This window comes from Bos taurus, chromosome 18, assembly GCF_002263795.3.
Source record: "Bos taurus isolate L1 Dominette 01449 registration number 42190680 breed Hereford chromosome 18, ARS-UCD2.0, whole genome shotgun sequence".
In the NCBI taxonomy this organism is placed as follows: Eukaryota; Metazoa; Chordata; class Mammalia; order Artiodactyla; family Bovidae; genus Bos; species Bos taurus.
Window position 1 is genome coordinate 19,166,021 of NC_037345.1, and position 23,392 is coordinate 19,189,412.

The 23,392-nt window shown below is 35.7% G+C and overlaps 1 protein-coding gene across 15 annotated transcripts in view; it reads left to right on the forward strand.

Moving 5' to 3' along the window:
- The window catches only part of CYLD (CYLD lysine 63 deubiquitinase), a 73,001-nt gene that overhangs the window by 34,665 nt on the left and 14,944 nt on the right, over positions 1-23,392 (forward strand). For 11 of the 15 annotated variants that reach the window (XM_059876837.1, XM_059876836.1, XM_024978399.2 and 8 more), the window contains 8 exons: positions 4,769-4,867; positions 6,633-6,749; positions 10,090-10,469; positions 12,075-12,240; positions 13,230-13,371; positions 15,093-15,215; positions 17,443-17,534; positions 18,336-18,402. In XM_059876837.1, the coding sequence (XP_059732820.1) occupies positions 4,769-4,867; positions 6,633-6,749; positions 10,090-10,469; positions 12,075-12,240; positions 13,230-13,371; positions 15,093-15,215; positions 17,443-17,534; positions 18,336-18,402 (1,186 nt within the window). The remainder of the gene's footprint in view (positions 1-4,768; positions 4,868-6,632; positions 6,750-10,089; positions 10,470-12,074; positions 12,241-13,229; positions 13,372-15,092; positions 15,216-17,442; positions 17,535-18,335; positions 18,403-23,392) is intronic. The other 4 variants (XM_015475763.3, XM_024978403.2, XM_059876840.1 and 1 more) reach the window with 3 other exon arrangements.

Here is a 23,392-nt window from a genome sequence, read left to right on the forward strand (position 1 = left end):
GTTAGTTGGTATGTGATTGCTGGAGGTCAGTTGCTAAATATGGCATGTATCCTTTATCTGCATAGAATTATATAGGATTGTCCTATTCCTAAAAATTGATATTTGAACTCCCTCCCCCCAAAGTCTTTGACAGAAGATAACCATTATTTCCAATTCCAGTGCCCTGCATATTCTAATCTTTGGAGCCCTCTCCTAGCATCACCAGCAGAGTTGTCACAGCGGCTCTTCCGTTTGGCCCTTCAGTACTGCCAGGCAGCCTTAGTTAAGGCCATTTTCTGTTTTTGTTATTATCACTGGTAACTGTATATAGATTAGATAGATAATGGTATACACGTGAATATCTTTTAAAATGAATTTGCATGCAATTATTTAATAATTACAGTTAATATGGATATATCTTTATATATAGCTGAGAAAAGAAGAGAAGCTAAAGGCAAAGGAGAAAAGGAAAGATGTACCCATTTGAATGCAGAGTTCCAAAAAGTAGCAAGGAGAGATTAAAAAAACCCTTCCTCAGTGATCAGTGCAAAGAAATAGAGGAAAAGAATAGAATGGGAAAGACTAGAGATCTATTCAAAAAAATTAGAGATACAAGGGAACATTTCATGCAAAGATGGGCATAATAAAGGACAGAAAAGGTATGGACCTAACAGAAGCAGAAGATATTAAGAGGAGGTGGCAAGAATACACAGAAGAACCATACAAAAAAGATCTTCATGACCCAGATAACCATGATGGTGTGATCACTCACCTAGAGCCAGACATCCTGGAATTGTGAAATCAAGTGGGCCTTAGGAGAATCACTATGAACAAAGCTAGAGGAGGTGAAGGAATTCCAGCTGAGCTCTTTCAAATCCTAAAAGAGGATGCTGTGAAAGTGCTACACTCAATCTGCTAGCAAATTTGGAAAACTCCATAGTGGCCACAGGACTGGAAAAGGTCAGTTTTCATTCCAATCCCAAAGAAAGTCAATGCCAAACAATGTTCAAACTACTGCACAATTGTATTCATCTCACACACTAGCAAAGTAATGCTGAAAATTCTCCAAGCCAGACTTCAACAGTATATGAACCATGAACTTTCGGATGTTCAAGCTGGTTTTAGAAAAAGAGGAACCAGAGATCAAATTGCCAACATCTGCTGGATCATCAAAAAAGCAAGAGAGTTCCAGAAAAACATTTACTTCTTCTTTATTGACTACACCAAAGCCTTTGACTGTGTGGATCACAATAAACTGTGGGAAATTCTTCAAGAGATGGGAATACCAGAGCACCTTACCTACCTGCTGAGAAATCTGTATGCAGGTCAAGAAGCAACAGTTAGAACCAAACCAGAAACAGAGACTGGTTCCAAATTGGGAAAGGAGTACATTAAGGCTGTATATTATCACCCTGCTTATTTAATTTATTTGCAAGTACATCATGCAGAATGCCGGGCTGGATGAAGCACAAGCTAGAATCAAGATTGCTGGGAGAAATATCAATAACCTCAGATATGCAGAAGACACCACCCTTATGGTAGAAAGCGAAGAAGAACTAAAGAGCCTCTTGATGAAAGTGAAAGAGGAGAGTAAAAAAGCTGGCTTAAAACTCAACATTCAAAAAATTAAGATCACGGTATGTGGTCCCATCACTTCATGGCAAATGGATGGGGAAACAATGAAACAGAGGCAGGCTTTATTTTCTTGAGTTCCAAAATCACTACAGATGGTGACTGCAGCCGTGAAATCAAAAGACACTTGTTCTTTGGAAGAAAAACTATGACCAACCTAGACAGCACATTAAAAAGCAGAGATGTTACTTTACCGACAAAGGTCCATCTAGTCAAAGCTATGGTTTTTCCAGTAGTCATGTATGAGTATGAGATTTGGACTATAAAGAAGGCTGAGTGCCAAAGAATTGATACTTTTGAACTGTGGTGTTGGAGAAGACTCTTGAGAGTCCCTTGGACAGCAAGGAGATCCAACCAGTCCATCCTAAAGGAAATCAGTCCGGAATATTCATTGGAAGGACTGATGTTGAAGCTGAAACTCCAATACTTTGGCCACTTGATGCAAAGAACTGACTCATTGGAAAAGACCCAGATGCTGGGAAAGATTGAAGGCAGGAGAAGGGGACGACAGAGGATGAGATGGTTGGATGGCATCACCGACTCGATGGACATGAGTTTGAGTCAACTGCAGGAGTTGGTGATGGACAGGGAGGCCTGGCGTGCTGCAGTCTGTGGGGTCACAAAGAGTCGGACACAACTGAGTGACTGAACTGAACTGTAATATTAGAATTAGTTTTCTGTAGTCGATGTGTATGTTGTAGTTTGGAAACTTTTGCGAGTGACTAAGAAGTTTTACCTTTCACAGTAGCTCTCATATGTGGTATTTGGAGATATTTGAATGGCAACATAATAAAAAATACTAGTAAATAGCCTTTCTTTTACTATATGACTTGGTTAAACACACGGTTATTCAGTTTAATTTTGAATTAAAATATTCCATTTGATCACATTATGAGACAGTTAAGATATAGTTTTTATAATGCAGTCTTCTCCCTCTCCAACTGTGAAAAAAAGTTACAAAGCATCATTTATATGTAATTAATTCAGTATTATTTCCTTCTTTCTTAAAAAATAAAAAGGACCCTTTCTTTGTGCATACAATGTAAAACTTTTCTTATTTTCTACTTTGGTTTCTAAAAAATCCACTCTGGGTACATTGCTTCTGCTAATACATAGCTTTATCAGGTAGGACTCCTGAGTGTCTTGTTGGCTTCCATGGATGCATTGAACTTCCCATCAAAACACTTTCCAGACTGACTTTATTCTACATTTGCTTGATCATTGTCTGTGAATATCTTATGAAAATCACTGACTGTAAGATTTAAAGTAGTCTTTGTATCAACAAGTATGCCAGGATTATTGCATTTATATTTCAAAAATGTTTTAAGTGTTTGCTTCACTAATATTATTGCTATTTATCTCTGGCTTTCTGCATCATTCATTTGTCTATAGCTTTCTCTGTTTTTTTTCTTTGTATATATGTGTTAAATGAACATATATATGTTTTTAAAAACTGATACATATACCTAACCAGACTTTTTCCAATATGTGTTCCATGAAATATATTGATCTGGGATGCTAAGTAGAGTGACATAAAAGATGTTATCAAGTAAATTTACTGTATTTCTCTTTGAGAGATCACATTGCATATTAGCATATAAAGATTCTGGGGTGATGCAGTAAATAAGTCTAGGACACTTCCCCACACACAGGGGTGTTCCGGGGATACCAATCTGGGAAATCCTGCAAAAAAACTCAGTACTAAGTTTTCTTGACATATGATTAAAAGTGGTTAAATTTTCAAGAATTTAAAGCACTTAGTGGGACTGTATTTGAGAGTGTATTATTTTGCAGAAATTACATTTTGAAATATAACAATAATTTGGTTTTGGTATGATCTTTCTACTTTCTGTCTGTTCAGTTGCTCGGTTGTGTCTGACTGTTTGCAACCCCATGGACTGCAACATGCCAGGCTACCCTGTCCATCACCAACTCCTGGAGCTTGCTCAAACTCATGTCAGTTGAGTCAGTAATGCCATCAACCATCTCATCCTCTGTTACCCCTTCTCCTCCTGCTTTCAGTCTTTCTAAGCATCAGGGTCTTTTCCAATGAGTAAGTTCTTTGCATCAAGTGACCAGAATATTGGAGTTCAGCTTCAGCATCAGTCCTACCAATGAATATTCAGGACTGATGTCCTTTGGGATTGACTGGTTTGTTCTCATTCAGACCATGGGACTCTCAAGAGTTTTCTCCAATACCATAGTTCAAAAGCATCAATTCTTTGGCACTCAGCTTTCTTTATAGTCCAACTCTCACATCCATACATCAGTTCAGTTCAGTCGCTCAGTCATGTCCAACTCTTTGTGACCCCACGGACTGCAGCACGCCAAGCTTCCCTGTCCATCACCAACTCCCGGAGCTTACTCAAACTCATGTCATTGAATCAGTGATGCCATCCAACCATCTCATCCTCTGTCGTCCCCTTCTCCTCCTGCCTTCAATCTTTCTCAGCATCGGGGTCTTTTGAAATGAGTCAGTTCTTATTAGACGGCCAAAGTTTTGGAGTTTCAGCTTCAGCATCAGTCCTTCCAATGAATATTCAGGACTGATTTCCTTTAGGATGGACTGGTTGGATCTCCTTGCTGTCCAAGAGACTCTCAAGAGTCTTCTCTAACACCACTGTTCAAAAGCATCAGTTCTTCGGTGCTCAGGTGTCTTTATAGCCCCACTCTCACATCCATACATGACTGTTGAAAAAACCATAGCTTTGACTGGATGGACCTTTGTCAGCAAAGTAATGTCTCTGCTTTTTAATATGCTATCTAGGTTGATCATAACTTTTCTTCCAAGGAGCAAGTGTCTTTTAATTTCATGACTGCAGTCACCATCTGCAGTGATTTTGGAGCCCCCCCCCAAAATCAATTCTGTCACTGTTTCCATGTTTCCCCATCCATTTGCCATGAAGTGATGGGACCGGATGCCGTGATCTTAGTTTTTTGAATGTTGAGTTTTAAGCCAGCTTTTCACTCTTCTCTTTCACTTTCATCAAGAGGCTTTCTACTTTCTATGGCCTTAATGAATTTGTAAGACTACTGTGAAAATGCTGCTTTTTTGTTGGAAAGGGATTGTTGTTATTGCTGTCATTATTTGCTTGATTGTTTCTCTTTTATAAGAATTTCCTTTTATCTTTTTTTAAAAATATGTTTACTGTTTCAGAGAGTGTGACACAGGAAAGGAGGCCTCCCAAACTTGCATTTATGTCAAGAGGTGTTGGGGACAAAGGTTCATTCAGTCATAATAAACCAAAGGCTACAGGTATGGGTTAATAAAATACAGTTCTTAGTTATTTATATGATTTTTGATTTGGCATAGATTAAAAAATGTTGAAAAGTATTACTTCTTAAGGTATATGTATATTTTCTTCTTTCAGATATTTTTAGTAGTTTACTAAACAAGTTTATAGATGGTTGCTTAAGCCAAGACTTCCCAACCTTTTTTAATTAATAAAAAATTTCCTGTGGGGACCTGTATCTTTTTCTGGTTCATATAAGCTGATTTTTGGAATTCCCTACTTGCAACATTTGTATATATAGCTTATGTTTGGCTCAGTCACTTAGTCATGTCTGACTCTTTGCAACCCTTATGGACTGTAGCCCTCCAGGCTTTTCCGTGCATGGAATTCTTCAGGCAAGAATACATTTCCGTTCTCCATGGGATCTTTCTGACCCAGGGATCAAACCCCGGTCTCCTGCATTGCAGGTGGATTCTTTACTATTTGAGCCACCAGGGAAGCCCCTATATATAGTTTATAGTTTCACTGTACAAAATAATCTTTTATGGGTAATGTTATGTAGGATAAAGTATACTAGAGATTATGTGGATTTTGCTAATAGAATTGGCACAAGTTAAATTCCAAACTGCTAAGCAAAAGTCTTTGTCTTTCTCCCAGAAACTCCCTCACAGTACATGTAGAGTTCTTTTTTTTTTTTAATTTTTTTTTTTTTACATGTAGAGTTCTTAGTTGTTTTTTGTTTAGCTTCCACATAGGTCATAGATTTATTAGGTGATAGTTATACAAGCCAAACAGCTCATTTAAAAGGTGGCAAGAACTGTTCTAAACCCAGATATAGATTAGGAAAATATTATTTTTTCCTTGGTTTCAGTTCAATAAAAAGAAATTTTACGCTAAGAAATATTTTATGTGCCATTGGACCCTGAGAGACTTTGAATTAAATAAAATACATAGTCTGTAGTATTTTTTATGTTAACTTATGAATCTAGATAGGTAGTTCAACTTGCTGCTCTCACTTAAATGTAAATAGTCTAAAGATTTTAAGACACATGTGCTACTTTTGTTGCAGCAGATTTTAGTTATAGGAATGAAGTATAGAGTTATCTGCTTTAAATTGAAAAAGCAATCAGATTTATATGGGTTCTAAAGACACCACTGCTCTCAACTATAGCATGTCCTCTTAGTACTAGGACAGGGGAATGTCTTGCCTTGTCTGTAACATAGCTGTACTAATGTTTTCTTACATTTAGTAAGTCTAATGCATAAGCAATAATACTGCTTCACTTTTCCAGAGACATGAAGAAACCCAGCAAGGGATTTGTTGACTAACAATTCCAAAATAGTTAAATCTTAAATCTTTAAACTTAGTAAGTGCAATTGATTTATATACATTTGAAGAACTTTTGAGGGCAGCTGTTTTAGAATAAGAGGTTATATTTGTGAACGAAGAGATTTGTCAGATGAAACTGGGGAATGATGATTTTTGACATTTGGAAAAAAGCCATAGTACATGAGGTGATTTTTTTTTTAAGTAATTTTTTTTTTAAAGGTAGGCTTTTCTTTTATATCGTCTACTCTTATATTGTCTCCTGCACTGAACAATCTTTTTGATGTTGCAAAAATGGTTACCAACTTTTTCAAAGCTGAAGTCACTAATAAGATATATTGTGTTTGCATACATTTGTTGGTTGTATAATTGTGACACCATATGCATATTAATTTCTCTTATGGAAAAACTTTCACACCATATTGGCTTTATTTTTAAAAGAAACTTTTCTTGTTCCATAGGATCTACCTCAGACCCTGGAACTAGAAACAGATCTGAATTATTTTATACCTTAAATGGGTCTTCTGTTGACTCACAACCACAATCCAAATCAAAAAATTCATGGTACATTGATGAAGGTAATCTATAATTTTAGTTTTTTTTTTTTTTTTTAATGATTCTGTCCTTTTAACTTACCAGATAAAAAATAGCTTTTCACCAATATATGTAGTTTTTGGAAACAAAATGAGTAGACCATAAAACTTTCTTTATTGATAGTGCTGAGTTAAAATACTGTACACAGTTTGAATGACACTGCTATTAAGGTTATTGCAATATTTAGAAAATGTATCAGCAGCGTGTTTTCTTCACTTCACTCATCTGTTTAAGGTAGAAGATCTCTAGAATCAATTGAATTGTTTAAAGACTTCTTGCTGTCTTGATATTCTTAAACACTGCTTTTAAAAAACCCTACTTTCCCTTGGTTCCAGGACATCACTTTCTTCTGGTTTATTCTTTTGTTGTTGTTGTTGTTGTGCATCTGTTCAACAAATATTTGTTGAATGCTTTCTGTGTTCCAGAAACAGATGTAGAATTTCAATTTTGATGAGCATAATAAAAGCATATGGTGCATCCTTAAATTAGAAAATAGAAATAATTTAGTTGTAAAAGAACATTGTTTCTATCATTGTTTTACTTATATAGTTTAAAAGCTATTCTCTGCAACATTTGATTCATTTATTTAAAAAAAAAAAAAAAACAAAGCAAATACTGAGTATTTTCTTAGTGGCTGTGAATCCAGCCATGGAAAAGACTAACAAAGTTCCTGGTTATAGGCAGCTTATATTCTAGTTGGTATGATAGACAATAAATGTATAGACACATAAGATAATAATCAACTGTGACATGTGCCATGAAGGAGACACACGAGGTGATAGTGGCTGGTAGGCAGCCGGCTCCCAGAGGGTGGTTTGGAAAAGATTCTTTGAGGAAATGATATTTACGTGAGATCTGGATGGTATGAATGAACCTACCAGAGAAAGAGCTTGAGAGGAGCATTCTAGGCAGAGGAAATAGCAAAGGACCTGAAGTGAGACATTTTTATATTTGGGGCACAGGAAGTAGGGGCAGGCAGGGTAAGCAAGGAGAAGAGGTGTATGAAACGAATCTGGAGAGGAGGTAGGAGCCAGATCATCTAGAACCTAATAAGCATTGGTGAGAGGCTTAGTGTTTATTAAAAGAATACTGGAAAGCCATTGAAGGTTTTAAACAGGGGAATGACACAAGATCACGTAAGATCTTTAAATTTTAAAAAGATCTCAGTAGTTGTTGTGTGGTAATTAGATTGGTAAGTAGAGGGCCGAGAGACCAGGTAACACTGGCTGCAGTGTGAGAGATGATGGTGGCCTCGACTATGGAGATGGTGGTAGAGGGTAAGAGTGTTGGACACACTGGGTATATATTTTGGAGACAGAAACAAGACTTTGCTTTATGGAACTGAGTGTTGGGCTTGGAGGGTTGAGAGTTTGGAAAAGAAAAGAATAACTTTAAAATAGATTAAATATCATGAGTAAAGAATCTTAAATGAGTTAAAGTGTTAAGTATAGTAAACACCCTCGTGGTCTCTACTCACTTTAAGAAAAAGAACACAGTGTCATTCCCTTTGAAATCCCCTTGGCACCTCTTCCTAGTGTCACCCCCTGCACTCTCCTCTGAGCTACCATCATCTTTAATTTAGTGTTTATCATTCTCTTGGTTTTCATGATCTCTTTATGAGTTTGTCTATCTAAATAGCATACTGTTAGTTCTGCATGGTTTTGAGTTTATATGCAAGGAATCAGACTGCATGGATATCATGTTATTGTCTTCCTCAACATTATGTTCTTAAGAGTCATCCAAGTTGTAGTATGTGATTATGATTTATTAATTTTCATTGCTGTATATCATTCCATTCCATTTCATTGCTATGAAATATTTAAATATACCACAATGTAATTATCTATTCAGCCATTGATGGACTTTTGGATTGATTTTATTTTCTTGCTATATTAACAACTCTGCTATTAACATTCTTATCCATGTCTAGGGTATGTTCCTAGGAGTGGAATTACTATATGTACATGGAATATGCACATCTTTCCTTTACTAAATAATGCCAAAGTGTTTCCCAGCATAGTTATGCCAATTCACACTCACATCAGCTTTGTATAAGGGTATCATTTACTTGTCATTCTCACCAACAGTTAATGTTCTAAGATCTTTGCCTTTTGAAATGATACCTTGTGTTGGTTTTGACTTTCTTTTATTGTGTTTCCTAATAACAAAAATCTTCTCATTGATTTGTTGGTGATTTAAGTTTCTTTTTCTATGAGTTGCCTTTACGAGTCTTTCTTGGAAAGAGAAATTTTTTCTGGTCTTTCTTAAAAAAATTGATTTATAGACCCTTTTCAAGTACTAATTCTTTGTCAGAAATAAGGATTACAAATATTTTCTCCTTATTTGTGGCTCTTATTTTTATTCATGCTACAGTGCTTTTTATTGAACAGGTAGCTCTCAATATTATTGTGGTCATACTTGTCAGTCTTTCCCTTTATGATTTTGTATACTCACGGTTAAGATATTTTTCTCTACCCTAAAGTCACAAAGAACATTCTTCTTTATTCTCTTCCAAAGTTTGTAGTTTTGCCTTTGATGTCTTTAAGCCATTTGGAAATGGTTTTTGTGTAGAGTATGACAGAGGAGTTTCAATTTAATTTTTTTAAAAATATGGATAATTGATAATCTCAGCACTGTTTATTAAGATGTTTGTTCTTTCAACACTGATTGGCAGTGCCTGCTTGGCAATTACGTTAGTTATTTTAGTGAAGCAGCTTTTGACTTTGGTCTTTTAATTCATTGATTTCTGTTTTTGTGTTTATTCTTTCTCCTTGACTACTTTTTGGGAGGTTATTCTGTTGTTTATCTAACTTCCTAGGTTCTATGCTGAGTTTATTAAAATTACCTTACCTTTTTGCTAAAATGAACTAAGTTTATACACTTCATTTATAAGTATTACTTTAGTTGTATTCCACCAGTGTTCATTTTTTCTCTTCCTTTTTTCCTTTATTTTAAAAACTTACTTTATTCTTTCTTCTCTGATTCATTAGTTAGAAGCACCTTTCTTAAATTTTTTGCTGTCTTTTATATTAGTTTTTGTAACTTGATTATATTTTGGACAAAGAATGTAACTTATACAGTTCCAATCAATGATATATTTTTTTGGTTTGAGTAATTGGGAACCATTCACTGAGGCAGAAAAATTTGGAGGCGGGGAAGGAGAATCAAGAGCACTGTCTTAGAGACAGTAAGTTTGCAATGCTTATGAGAATCATACTAGAAGAGGTCTGGTGGGCAGTTGGACTTATGTATGTACATTTAAAGATGTAGGGCATATTTAATATTCTTGAATACATTTATCTAATTAAGAATAATTTTTTATAGTTGCTGAAGACCCTGCAAAATCGCTTACAGAGATTCCTCCAGACTTTGGGCATGCTTCACCACCACTGCAACCTCCTTCCATGAACTCACTCTCCAGCGAGAACAGATTTCATTCTTTACCGTTTAGTCTGACAAAGATGCCCAACACCAATGGAAGTATTAGCCACAGTCCACTCTCTCTGTCAGTTCAATCTGTGATGGGCGAGCTGAACAATGCCCCTGTGCAGGAGAGTCCACCCTTGGCCGTATCTTCTGGTAACTCACATGGCCTGGAAGTGGGCTCGTTGGCTGAGGTCAAGGAGAATCCTCCTTTCTACGGGGTAATCCGCTGGATTGGTCAGCCACCAGGCCTCAATGAAGTACTAGCCGGACTGGAACTGGTAATTTAATTTGACCTAAAAATTATATTTCTTTTCCATCTGGGGTTTTGTACAGATTTTTCCTTATTATATTTTTTTTTGGTGAAATATTTTATTTGTCAAAAAGCCATCACTAGAGAAAAATTTTATTACGAATTGCCTGACTTCCTTTGCCACCTGTTAAGCATCTGATCATCTTGTTCCATATGTTAGTTTGATGTATGTTCAAGGAATGAAAATAGATTTTTAGGCTAATGGGTTTAGGCTCATTATATTAAACAGAATACGGTAAGGAAAGCAAATTTTAATCAGTTTTTCTTTTTCTTTTTTTTCTTAACCTTCCTTATACAATCAGTTCCAATGTTTATATCATTGACTTTAAGATTAATCACCATTTTTAGTGACATTTTGAAATCTTTGGTTGTGGGAAAGATTTTGGAAATTAGAATATTGCTTGACATTTCATAATCAGGAAAGAGAATTTGAGTACTCTTAGGTTTTATTTAAAAATATTTATTTTTTTAGGCTTACTTGTTCAGTCTAAAAAAATAAATATTTTTAAATAAAACCTAAGAGTACTCAAATGGGCATACACACTGAGGAAACCAGAAGGGAAAGAGACACGTGTACCCCAATGTTCATCACAGCACTGTTTATAATAGCCAAGACATGGAAGCAACCTAGATGTCCATCAGCAGATGAATGGATAAGAAAGCTGTGGTACATATACACAATGGAGTATTACTCAGCCATTAAAAAGAATACATTTGAATCAGTTCTAATGAGGTGGATGAAACTGGAGCCTATTATACAGAGTGAAGTAAGCCAGAAGGAAAAACATAAATACAGTATACTAACGCATATATATGGAATTTAGAAAGATGGTAACAATAACCCGGTGTACGAGACAGCAAAAGAGACACTGATGTATAGAACAGTCTTATGGACTCTGTGGGAGAGGGAGAGGGTGGGAAGATTTGGGAGAATGGCAATGAAACATGTAAAATATCATGTAGGAAACGAGTTGCCAGTCCAGGTTCGATGCACGATGCTGGATGCTTGGGGCTGGTGCACTGGGATGGCCCAGAGGGATGGTATGGGGAGGGAGGAGGGAGGAGGGTTCGGGATGGGGAACACTTGTATACCTGTGGCGGATTCATTTTGATATTTGGCAAAACTAATACAATTATGTAAAGTTTAAAAATAAAATAAAATTAGAAAAAAAATTATTTTTTAATTTGTTGGTTTGCAGGCTAGTGAATGCTAATTTTTCTTTTTGAGTGGTTAAAATAAATAGCTTCTTTTGCCCTTCTCTCCCTACTAGTTTTAATGCTTTTGGAAATGGTGCAGGAAAGTCAGTGAACCAGGGAAGGTTTAAGCATGTATTCGAAAGAGAAATACATTGAGGATTTTATGCTGGAATAAGGCATTAATTTCTCAAATTGAAAGGGCTGAAACACTAATTAGTCAACCCCCTTTTTGTGATCAAGTTCTCAGGACAGGTGTGACAAGGGAGTTCTAAGGAAGCGTTAACTTAGTTAACCCTAAGGTAAATAGGTCTTAGTTCTTTGTATATGTCTTTGCAAGATGCAGAATAATGCATGTCTAAGCTTCTTTTTTTTCCAGGAAGATGAATGTGCGGGTTGTACAGATGGAACATTCAGGGGCACTCGCTATTTCACCTGTGCCCTTAAGAAGGCGCTGTTTGTTAAACTGAAGAGCTGCAGACCCGACTCGAGGTTTGCGTCCCTGCAGCCAGTTTCCAATCAGATCGAACGCTGTAACTCTTTAGGTATTTGCCTGCCTTTCATTTATTTACTAATCTGAAATGACTCTAGTTCTAATCTCATATCATTTTGCAGTAGATAGTAGTAACAGTGTTTCTTTGTTTCTTGCCAGTGTTCACCAGGCTTTTAAATCAGAAAAAAAAAAATGATTATTTGGTCTATAAGAAAGTTACATTTATTCTAAGAGGGGCCATTTAAGAAAAAGTAATAGCCAGGAAACTGTGCTTGAGACCTTAAAAATTGAGAAATAGTGGGATTTATTTTTCCCTTTCTGTTTATTACAGACATTTAATTTTCAACAGCTCAGGAGGTAGAGATGGAAATGTGGCCTTTTGTATGGCACTGATTTTCGTCTCTCTGTATTGTTCAAGTACATTAGTCAGCATATCTTATCAAGAATGACTTTCTTCTCAGTGTATTGTCTAAGTACCTCAATAATCATATCTTATCAAGAAGTCAGCATTATTAGAAAAAGTAGTTTTAATTGCTTGATGAAGGGCTGATCCTCTCATCACTTATAGTAGGTGGCAGTTTCCTCATACTAACCCTTTCCAGTTTTGTATCATCATGGTGAAGCATCTTGAGGGTTAAACAGGTAAAAATAGGAAAATTATTTTTATGGAAAACATGTTTTCTTACAGTAGAAATAATGCTTTAAAATTTTTTGTTTTCTTTTCCAACTTGAAAAATGAAACATCTTCAGACAAAATATTTGGGAAACAAAATATTTTGCTTGGCAAAGATGCTTTTTTACATTGCTTGATACTCTAAAGTGTTTTTTAAATGGTGGAAGAAGTAAGGTTGAAAATGAATGTTAGCATTTTTTATAAGCCAGGCTGAATAATAATTAACCAAAACCTACCTTTAGCTTAGTTTTAAATTGGGTAATAAATTGTGTGTCAAAATACAAAAAGATATTTTTAAGTGAGGGAATATGTATGGGAATATATACTATATTAGCTTGAAAGAGTTGTTTTCATTTTTATCTTTGCAGCATTTGGAGGGTACTTAAGTGAAGTAGTAGAAGAAAATACTCCACCAAAAATGGAAAAAGAAGGTTTTGAGATAATGATTGGAAAGAAGAAAGGTATCCAGGGTCATTACAATTCTTGTTACTTAGACTCTACCTTATTCTGGTAAGTTTAAAATTAATGCACTAGGAATATAATGCCATGGGGACGGGTATGTGTGTATGTGAGAGAGGGAGGTAGAAGGAGGGAGAGAAACGGAGGAGCTGCCAGCTGGCTCTGAGTGGAGAAACTGGGGGCTCTGGGGTTCAGGACAGAAAGGGAGATTTGCATTTCACTATATGCTCCTGGGAAACTACTGAGTATTGTCTTATGTGCCTGTATCCAAAAAATGAGTACAAGAAGTCATGCAGTGAATGATGGGTAAGAGGAAATGGTGGTGTTACCGGTGGAGCAGATATTCTGAGTGTATGTGGGAAAGCAAAGGACTGAAGAGAATAAGTACAGGATCTTTGTGCACAAATTAAATAACAGGACTTGCCATAAGTCATTGACTGATTTGCGTGTTTGTTTTACTAAGTAGAGGCAATCATAAATCTGCTTTAAAGAATTATTTTCAGTAGAAGCAGTTGCCCTTGTATATGTAGTTTATTTCAAAGTTGAACAATTTAACATGGCAAAAATTTTTGTGCTCTGAAGATTGAACCAAGTACACTGCTAGTTAAATTGAGAATAACCTGCCAGCTTGGTACAGCCATGTTGTAAGAAGTAGGAAGTTAATAAGATGTTAAAATTTCAAAGGCAGGAAGAAGAATAAAAGTGGAGGGCCATTTTGGGGGCAGAATATTTTCAGTCTCACTGAAGTGTTGACAAAAGCAAGAATTGATGTAATATTCTTCAGATTTTCTGATAAAACTCTGTGTTAGCCAAATTTTCTTTTTTCTTTGATGTTAGCATATAACTGCTGTTAGTCCCAATTGATTTTGACATTTAAAGTAATTTAGGTCTCTGCAAAAGGGTGTGACAAGAAAGAATATATATATTATTCTTAATAATATATATATATATATATAGTATAATATCTAGAATGGGTTGCGTATTGGCAATGTTTTTACCCTGGGAGGTTAGTTTCCAGACTTTCTTCTCTGTTGTCTATTTGTTAACTCAGATTTGTAGGCTTTCTTTCAGTTTTTGCAAAGAACTTTTTCCCAGTAGGTATATTTTTATCCTTTAACACTGCCAATCAATAGTTTACCTTCTTCTTCCCTCTCTCTCTCTCTTTTTTTTTTAAACTAAGCAGCAGTATTTCTTTCTTAAAGATTTATTTATTTATTTTATATTGTGGCTGTGGTGGGTCTTTGCTGCTGCTTGCAGGCTTTCTCTAGTTGTGACAAGCAGGGGCTCATTGCAGTGCATGGGTTTCTCATTGTGGTGGCTTCTCTTGTTGTGGAGCACAGACTCTAGGTGCACAGGCTTCTGTAGCTGCAGTGTGTGTGCTCAGTAGCGTTGGCTTGAGAGCTCTAGAGTACAGGCTCAAGAGTTGTGGCAGAGTGGCTTAGTTATTCCACCGCATATGGGATCCTCCTAGACCACGGATCAAACCGGCATCCCCTGCACTGCAAGGTGGATTCTTAACTACTGGACCAGGGAAGCACTATAGTTTACCTTCTTGATATTAGTATTCTCCTTATCCTGGGAGGATTTCTAGGCCCTAATGAGTGAGCCATAGGAAACCTGACAGTTTTGTTTGCCTGTATTAATGAAAAATACTGATTTGTATGTTATGTGTTCTCTCTTGTGATTTTTCTCTTCATTTTCTTTTTAGTATGTGTTTCTCAAAAACGAGTATACTTCCAGCATGAGGAAAAGTATTCTTTTTTATTTTGCAGCTTATTTGCTTTTAGTTCCGTTCTGGATACTGTGTTACTTAGACCTAAAGAAAAGAATGACGTAGAATACTATAGTGAAACTCAAGAACTCCTGAGGACAGAAATCGTTAATCCTCTGAGAATGTAAGTAGAAGATATGTAGTTATTTTTCCCTTTAGATGGTGTCTTATTGGCTGCTTCTTGGTACAGTAATTAATTTATCCTCTGCCTTCATTTAATGATAAATGGGAGAGAATTACTTCTCTTGATGAAGTATTAACTTTTAAAAAGACTTTTGGCCCTTCTTTAACATCTGACCAAAGTGTGGCACATAGTGCATGCCATGAAATGTTGAAACCATTTGGTAGTATACACTCAGTAAAGGTGCTAAAAGGCACCTGGGACTTTTACCTTCTCCAACACAATTCCTAAAAAGTTCCCTGATAGCTCAGCTGGTGAAGAATCTATCTGCAATGTAGGAGACCCTGGTTCAATTCCTGGGTTGGGAAGATCCCCTGAAGGGATAGGCTTCCCACTCCAGTATTCATGGGCTTTCCTGGTGGCTCAGATGGTAAAGAATCTGCCTGCAATGCAGGAGACATGGGTTTGATCTCTGGGTTGGGAAGATCCCCTGAAGAAGGGCATGGCAACCCACTCCAATATTCTTGTCTGGAGAATCCCCATTGACAGAGGAGCCTGGTGGGCTATAGTCCATGGGATTGCACAGAGTCAGACACGACTGAGTGACTGAGCACAGTCATACTTATTAGACTACTTGGTATGATCTGGCTTCTTAAACTTAATTTTATCTGAATGAATAGCAGCAAGGGAAGTAGTTTATTTATGCAGTAGTGAATATTTAATAGTTTTGTATGTAAAATAGATATATTTTACTGACATATTTCTTGGTTAAAGGAAGATATTTGGATCTCCCTCCACCTCCCTTAAAAAGGTGATGTTTTTGATCGTTTCCTAGTTTAAGAATTAAAAATATGTCTTTCTTTGGCCACAAGAGCAATTTGTAGTGGTAGAAGTACAAGACGTCTAGTAAGAGCTTTTGAAAGCGGTAGGAGGAAGGTGAGATGATGTCACATTATAAAATTTAAACTATGAAGAATCAGGGCTGTAGATCACAAAATAAATCTGTTCTTTCAGGAACACAGAGAGAAAGCTATGTAAAGTCCATATTAAGCTACACTTAAATTTTGTGACATATTTTTCTTAACAATGGAAATTAATAAATATCTTGATATAAGATTGCAAAATGCAGAACACTGAAATATAATGAGCATTCAGAAAGACCTATTATATAACATGACTAGGAAGTATATTTATAGGTGAATAATTTTTCCACTTGTATCTTTTGTTTACCTTAAATTCTATTATGATAAAAAAACTGTAGTTTTCACTTAAGATAATTATGAGTCTTGATTTTTACATCATTTTATATTATATTTGTATAAATACAAATTTTTAAAATACTATCTATTGCTTTCCCCAGTGATTGATACTAGAACAAGACAGATTAAATCCAAAATTAAGGCATGTGACCACTTCCTTATTTCCTTCTAAAACACCATAAATCCATTAATAAACGTTCTTCGAATACTGTTGTCCAACTCGTTAAGAATCATGGTTAATTAAACTTTGTCACCCTGTCCACAGCAAGAGACTTGTCAAATGCCCTGTTTTGATCAAGATTCTTTTTGTCTACAGCAGTCAAATCTAGGTTATAGCTGACTAGTTTTACTTGGGACTGAACCTGTGCCTTCTCCATTTCAAGCTTCTCACAGGCAGATACCCTGTTTTTTTTAATCTTACTCATTTTTGTATTCTTGGTGACCAAAAGGTTAGATTACTGTGTAAGTGGTAGGTGCTCATATGTGTTGGCTGCAAAGAGCTAATGAGTGAGTTTCCTGTATTCAGACAAAGATGAGAGAAAATGTAATTATGATAATTGGTTTGACTGCAGATTTTAGAATTTCAGTTTCTTATCATTGCCCTTTTCCATTTCCCCTGGTAGCTGTTTCATCCTTTAGTATTAAAAGGACCTTCTCTCAAAATTGTATATTCTATTTTGTAAAATAAATATTTTAATTCCTTAAGGACATAGAGAAAACAGTCATCATAAATTAAAATTATTTTTTCTTTTATTACTGTATAATAGTTATATCAAAAATTTTTAAACCTCAAGAAGAAGCTTATAATTGTATTTTTTAAAAATACTTATAAGCATGTTGATTTATGACACTAGTTTATATAAGAAATACATGATTATTAAAATGTGTTATGTCCATTGTAAACCAACAATATACTTCAATAAAATGTTATATTAATATGTATGCTAGAATTAATAGTTTTTTACTAACAGATATGGTTATGTATGTGCAACAAAGATTATGAAACTGAGGAAGATACTTGAAAAAGTTGAGGCTGCATCAGGATTTACCTCTGAAGAAAAAGGTGACTGTTTTAATTTATAGGATTTGCTTTAAAAATAACTTGAAGGCATAAATGCTAAATTATTGGCTGAAATGTTATGTCTGTGTCGTTTTGGGGGTTTTATTTTAAAATATAATTTTTTCTTTGTGATATACAATTTTCTTCCCTATTTATAAATACTTTGTCTCTTCTAAAATTAGTGATATGTGAAATAATGAACCCCTTTAATAAGTTGACTTGTTTTAGTATATTATGAATACATACAGAGAGTTTCCTTCCAGCAGTGATACTCAGAGTTTTTTTCTTTTCGGTGGTGAAGAGTTGTGCTGAATTACCCACAATTCCCACTTAGCTTTCCTTGTTATTAGGTGAGTTACAAATGACTGATTAGGATTTAAGATTATGGTCAGAGACAATGTTTAATCTCTTCATTAGCTAATGAATTTCCTCAGAGGTTCAACTACTGACTTTGAATGTGTTAACAGTATATTGTAACCAACTATAATATTTACAGTCTTGATAATTATTTAAATAACAGAAAAAATAAGATCATACTTAAGTTCCCCTATAATTATTTCCCTATATATGAATTATTATTTAAAATGCAATAAAGTTATAACAAACTTGGCACATAATACTTTCTCATAACATTTAAATATCCTTTGTATTTTTTTTGTTAGGAAAACTTGAGAACTATTCTTTTAATTGAAATAATATTGATTATGAAATTGAATTCTATATAGGAATATAACTGTTTTAAATAAAAATAGAATGGTTTAAAAATTTTGTCTGTGATTTATTTGATTTTTTATCTTCTACTAGATCCTGAAGAATTCCTGAATATCCTGTTTCATCATATTTTAAGAGTAGAACCATTGTTAAAAATCAGGTAATTTTAAATTGTTACATAAACATTGGAAAAAAAGAACAATCCTCATTTCCACTGCCATCATTCAGTAGAATTGATTTTCTTAGTGATTACTTAATATTGTATTTGTTTAATGATCCTAATATGCTAGGTTCCTACACTGCAAATTAATTTAAATCAGTCTTCTCAATAGTATCATACTTAACTGGAAGATCAAATCCAATATAAATTTATGCTTTTAATTTTAACCCCAGTAATAAATACTATTGTAAGTCATTTTCTTATAAAACTGTATATAGATATATTTGTAATTTAAATTAATGAACCCTTTAAAGAGAATCTTATTTGAATTCAGTCAAACATGATGGGAGCACTGTTTCTGGCTACACCACTCAATGAATTTAGCTTTAAATCAGCTCTTTTGTTCCCAGTTTTATAGCTTGGTCTTTTCCCTGGCATCTTGAATGAAAGTCTTGAATCTCATGCAGTGAAGTTCTTCATGAGATATTCTAAGTGGATGAATTTTCCAGGTTGAATGCTGGACCTTTTGACATTTTAGTCTGGGTTATTTTGTTGAAGAATCTTGCTAATATGCTATTTCAGTTGCTAAGTCATGTCTGACTCTGGAACCGCATAACTGCAGCACACCAGACTTCCCTGTCCCCCACTGTCTCCTGGAGTATGCTCAAATTCATGTCCATTGAGTTTGGTGGTGCTATCTAACCATCTCTCTGCTGCCCTCTTCTCCTTTTGCCTCAGCCTTTCCCAGCCTCGGGGTCTTTTCCAGTGAGTCGACTCTTCTCATCAGGTGGTCAAAATATTGGAGTTTCGGCTTCAGCATTAGTCCTTCCAGTGAATATTCAGGGTTGATTTCCTTTAGAATTGACTGTTTTGATCTCCTTGCTGTCCAGGGGACTCTTCAGGAGTCTTCTCAGCACCACAGTTCAGAATCATCTCAAAAGCATCAATTCTTCAGTGCTCAGCTTTCTTTGTGGTTCAGATTTCACATCTGTACATGATTACTGGAAAAACCATAACTTTGACTGTATGGACCACTGTCAGTAAAGTGATGTCTCTGCTTTTCATTACACTGTCTAGGTTTGTCATAGCTTTCCTTCAGGGAACAAGCATCTTTTAATTTCGTGGTTGCAGTCACTATCTTCAGTGATTTTGGAGCCCAAGAAAAGAAAATCTGTAACAGCTTCCACATTTTCCCCTCTGTTTGCTATGAAGTGATGGGATCGGATGCCATGATCTTAGTTTTTTGAATATTGAGTTTTAAGCCAGCTTTTTCACTCTCCTGTTTCACCGTCATCAAGAGAGTCTTTAGTCCCTCATTACTTTCTATCAATAGATTGATATTACCTGCATATCTGAGGTTGTTGATTGATGCTTTTGAACTGTTGGAGAAGACTCTTGAGAGTCCCTTGGACTACAAGGAGATCCAACCAGTCCATCCTAAAGGAAATCAGTCCTGAATATTCATTGGAAGGACTGATGCTGAAGCTGAAACTCCAATACTTTGGCCACCTGATGCAGAGAACTGATTCATTTAAAAAGACCCTGATGCTGGGAAAGATTGGAGGCAGGAGGAAAAGGGAGCAACAGAGGATGAGATGGTTGGATGGCATCACCGACTCAATGGATATGAATTTGAGTAAGCTCCAGGAGTTGGTGATGGACAGGGAGGCCTAGCATGCTACAGTCCCTGGGGTCGCAGAATTGGACACTACTGAGCGACTGAACTGAACTGAGGTTGTTGATACTTCTGACAATCTTGATTCCAACTTGTGATTCATCTAGCTCAGTATTTTGCATAATGTACTCTGCATATAAGTTAAATAAGTAGGGGACAATATACAGCCTTGTACTCCTTTCTCTATTTAAGCCAGTCTGTTGTTCCATATTCAGTTCTAACTATTGCTTCTTGACCTGCATACAGGTTTCTCAGGAGAGGGGTAAAGTGGTCTGATATATCCATCTGTTTGAGAATTTTTCACAGTTTGTTGTGATCCACACAGTCACAGGTTTTAGCATGGTCAATGAAGCAGACATAAATGTTTTTCTGGAATTCCCTTGCTTTCTCTATGGGCCAGCAAATGTTGGCATTTTGATCTCTGGTTCTTCTGCCTTTTCTAAATCCAGCTTGTACATGTTGAAGTTCTTGGTTCACATACTGTTGAAACTGCTTGAAGGATTTTGAGCATAACCTTACCAGCATGTGAAATGAGTGCAATTATAAGTAGTTTGAACATTCTTTGGCATTGCCTTTCTTTGGGACTGGAATGAAAACTGACCTTTTCCAGTCCTGTGGCCACTGCTGAATTTTCCAAATTTGCTGGCATATTGAGTGCAGCACTTTAACAGCATCATCTTTTGGGATTTGAAATAGCTCAGCTGGAATCCATCACTTCTATTAGCTTTGATTGTACAAACACTATCTAAGATCCACATGATTTCACACTCCAGATGTCTGGCTATAGGTGAGTGATCACACCATCTTGGTTGTCCAGGTCATTAAGACCTTTTGTATAGTTCTTCTTTGGGATGGTTTTGGTCACCACTTCGTGTACAGTGTCACAAACTCCATCCATAGTTCTTCAGGCATTCTGTTTACCAGATCTAATCCCTTAAATCGTCACCTCCACTATATAATCATAATGGATTTGACTTTGGTCATACTTGAATGACCTAGTGGTTTTCCCTACTTTTCTTCAGTTTAAGCCTGAATTTTGCAATAAGGAGCTGGTGATCAGAGCCATAGTCAGCTCCAGGTCTTGTTTTTGCTGACAGCGTAGAGCTTCTCCATCTTCGGCTGCAAAGAATTTAATCAGTCTGATTTCAGTATTGACCATCTGATGATGTCCATGTGTAGAGTCATCTCTTGTGTTGTTGGAAAAGGGTGTTTGCTGTAACTAGTGTGTTCCCTTGACAAAACTCTGTTAGCCTTTGCCCTGCTTCATCTTGTACCCTAATGCCAAACTTGCCTGTTAACTCTAAGCTGTCTCTTGACTTTCTCCTTTTGCATTCCAATTGCCTATGATGAAAAGGACATCTTTTTTTGGTGTTAGTTCTAGAAGGTCTTGTAGGTCTTCATTGAACCGTTCGACTTCAGCCTCTTTGGCATTACTGCTTGGGGCATAGACTTGGATTACTGTGATGTTAAATAGTTTGCCTTGGAAATAAGCTGAGATCATTCTGTCATTTTTGAGGTTGCACTTCCTTAAAAGCTAACACAGACAAGGATTCTTACTCATCTCAATGTCTCAAGTGATTTTCTTTGATGCCAATATTGAGTTAATGAGAAAAAGAAAGGAAGGAAGGGTTGATGGACAATACTGCAGTTATAATTTGATAATGTTTTTGAAGTTCTGGCTAATGAAATAAGACAGGATATATTTATCATCTCTTCAAATATGGTGATAACTATATGTATACCTGGGCTTCCCAGGTGGTGCTAGTGGTAAAGAACCTGCCTGCCAATGCAGAATATATAAGAGATGCAGGTTTGACCCCTGGCTTGGGAAGATCCCCTGGAGGGGGGCATGGCAACCCACTCCAGTATTCTTGCCTGGAGAATCCCATGGACAGAGGAGCCTGGCAGACTAGAGTCCATAAGGTCACAAGAGTAGGACATGACTGAAGTGACTTAACCTGCACATATGTATACCTAGAAAATCCTAGAGAATTGTTTAGAAACTGTAGTATTAATACAAAAATTTGTAATTTGGCCATGTAGAATAAAATCATGGAGAAATCAATTGTATTTGTTTATCAGTAGCAAATATGAAGAAGGGATAATTTCATGCTTCATGAAAGTATAAAATTCTAAGAAATCAACTTTATTGAGATAGATTTTTTAAAAAGTTGTCCAGAGCTAAAAAGTGATTTGAAAAAAAAAAATAAAATAAAAAGTGATTTGATTAATTAATGAGAAAGATTATATTTAAGTAGAAAGATTAAATAAGTTTAACATGTTAATTTTTACAAAATAATTTGTACATCATCAAGATCTTAACTTTTCCCCCACTTTGGAATGCTGTAAAACAATTTTAGAAATCTCTACAAGATGTGAAAACATTGTAGTGTTTTTAAAAAAACAATTCTATTATAAGCTATAAAGATAGCACAACAGACATTAAAGCAGTATGATACTGGCACACAATTAGAAACTGAATAGATAGAACTGAAGACAAAGCCCAGATGTAGAATTAACTGTATGTGGTATTTCAGTATGTCAACCTTCAAATACAAATTAGGAAGGAAATATGTTTAATACATAATGTAGGAAATTTAGCAGGCAATTTGGGAGGAAAAAAAATCACTTTTGTTTTTCATCTTGAAGAGTTAAGGTTCAGATGATTAAAACAGTTTTTTTTTTTTTTTTCCCCCATAGCCCATTGGGGAGGTAATACATTCCTGGTAATAACACAGGATGAATACTGCAGTGATTCTCAGAGTGGGTGAGGAGGGGTCAGGTACATATAGAAATATATTTCAGTGTCTAAGGTATTGTGGAGTTTCAAGAGGGCCCTGGGAAGCTCTGCCTCTCCTCCCCCTTCAGCAGCCCCTTCATATTGAGAATCACTTAAGATTATAAAAATATGAAAAAAGATACTTTAAAGGTTAGCAGTTTTCTCCCGAGTGTCATTCTTCACCTCCATAGACCCATCTTTCTGAATGAGGGAGAGTCAGCTGATACAACAGATGAGTACCTTAGAGACTATTCTAAAATGATACTCTTAGTATGAAATATTTTTAAATGGTGAAGAGAATAAAGAAGGAATTAGATACCTATGGAGGACAAGTATAGATTTAATAACAAAGAAAAATAAAAAAAGATGAAATTATCATAAATAGAATAAAAAAACTATATAGTTTATATATGTGTGTATATATATATGTGTGTGTGTAGTTTATATATGTATGGTTTATACATATGTGTGTGTGTTTGTGTTCAGTCATGTCTGACTCTGCAACTCCATGGACTATAGCCCACCAGACTCCTTTA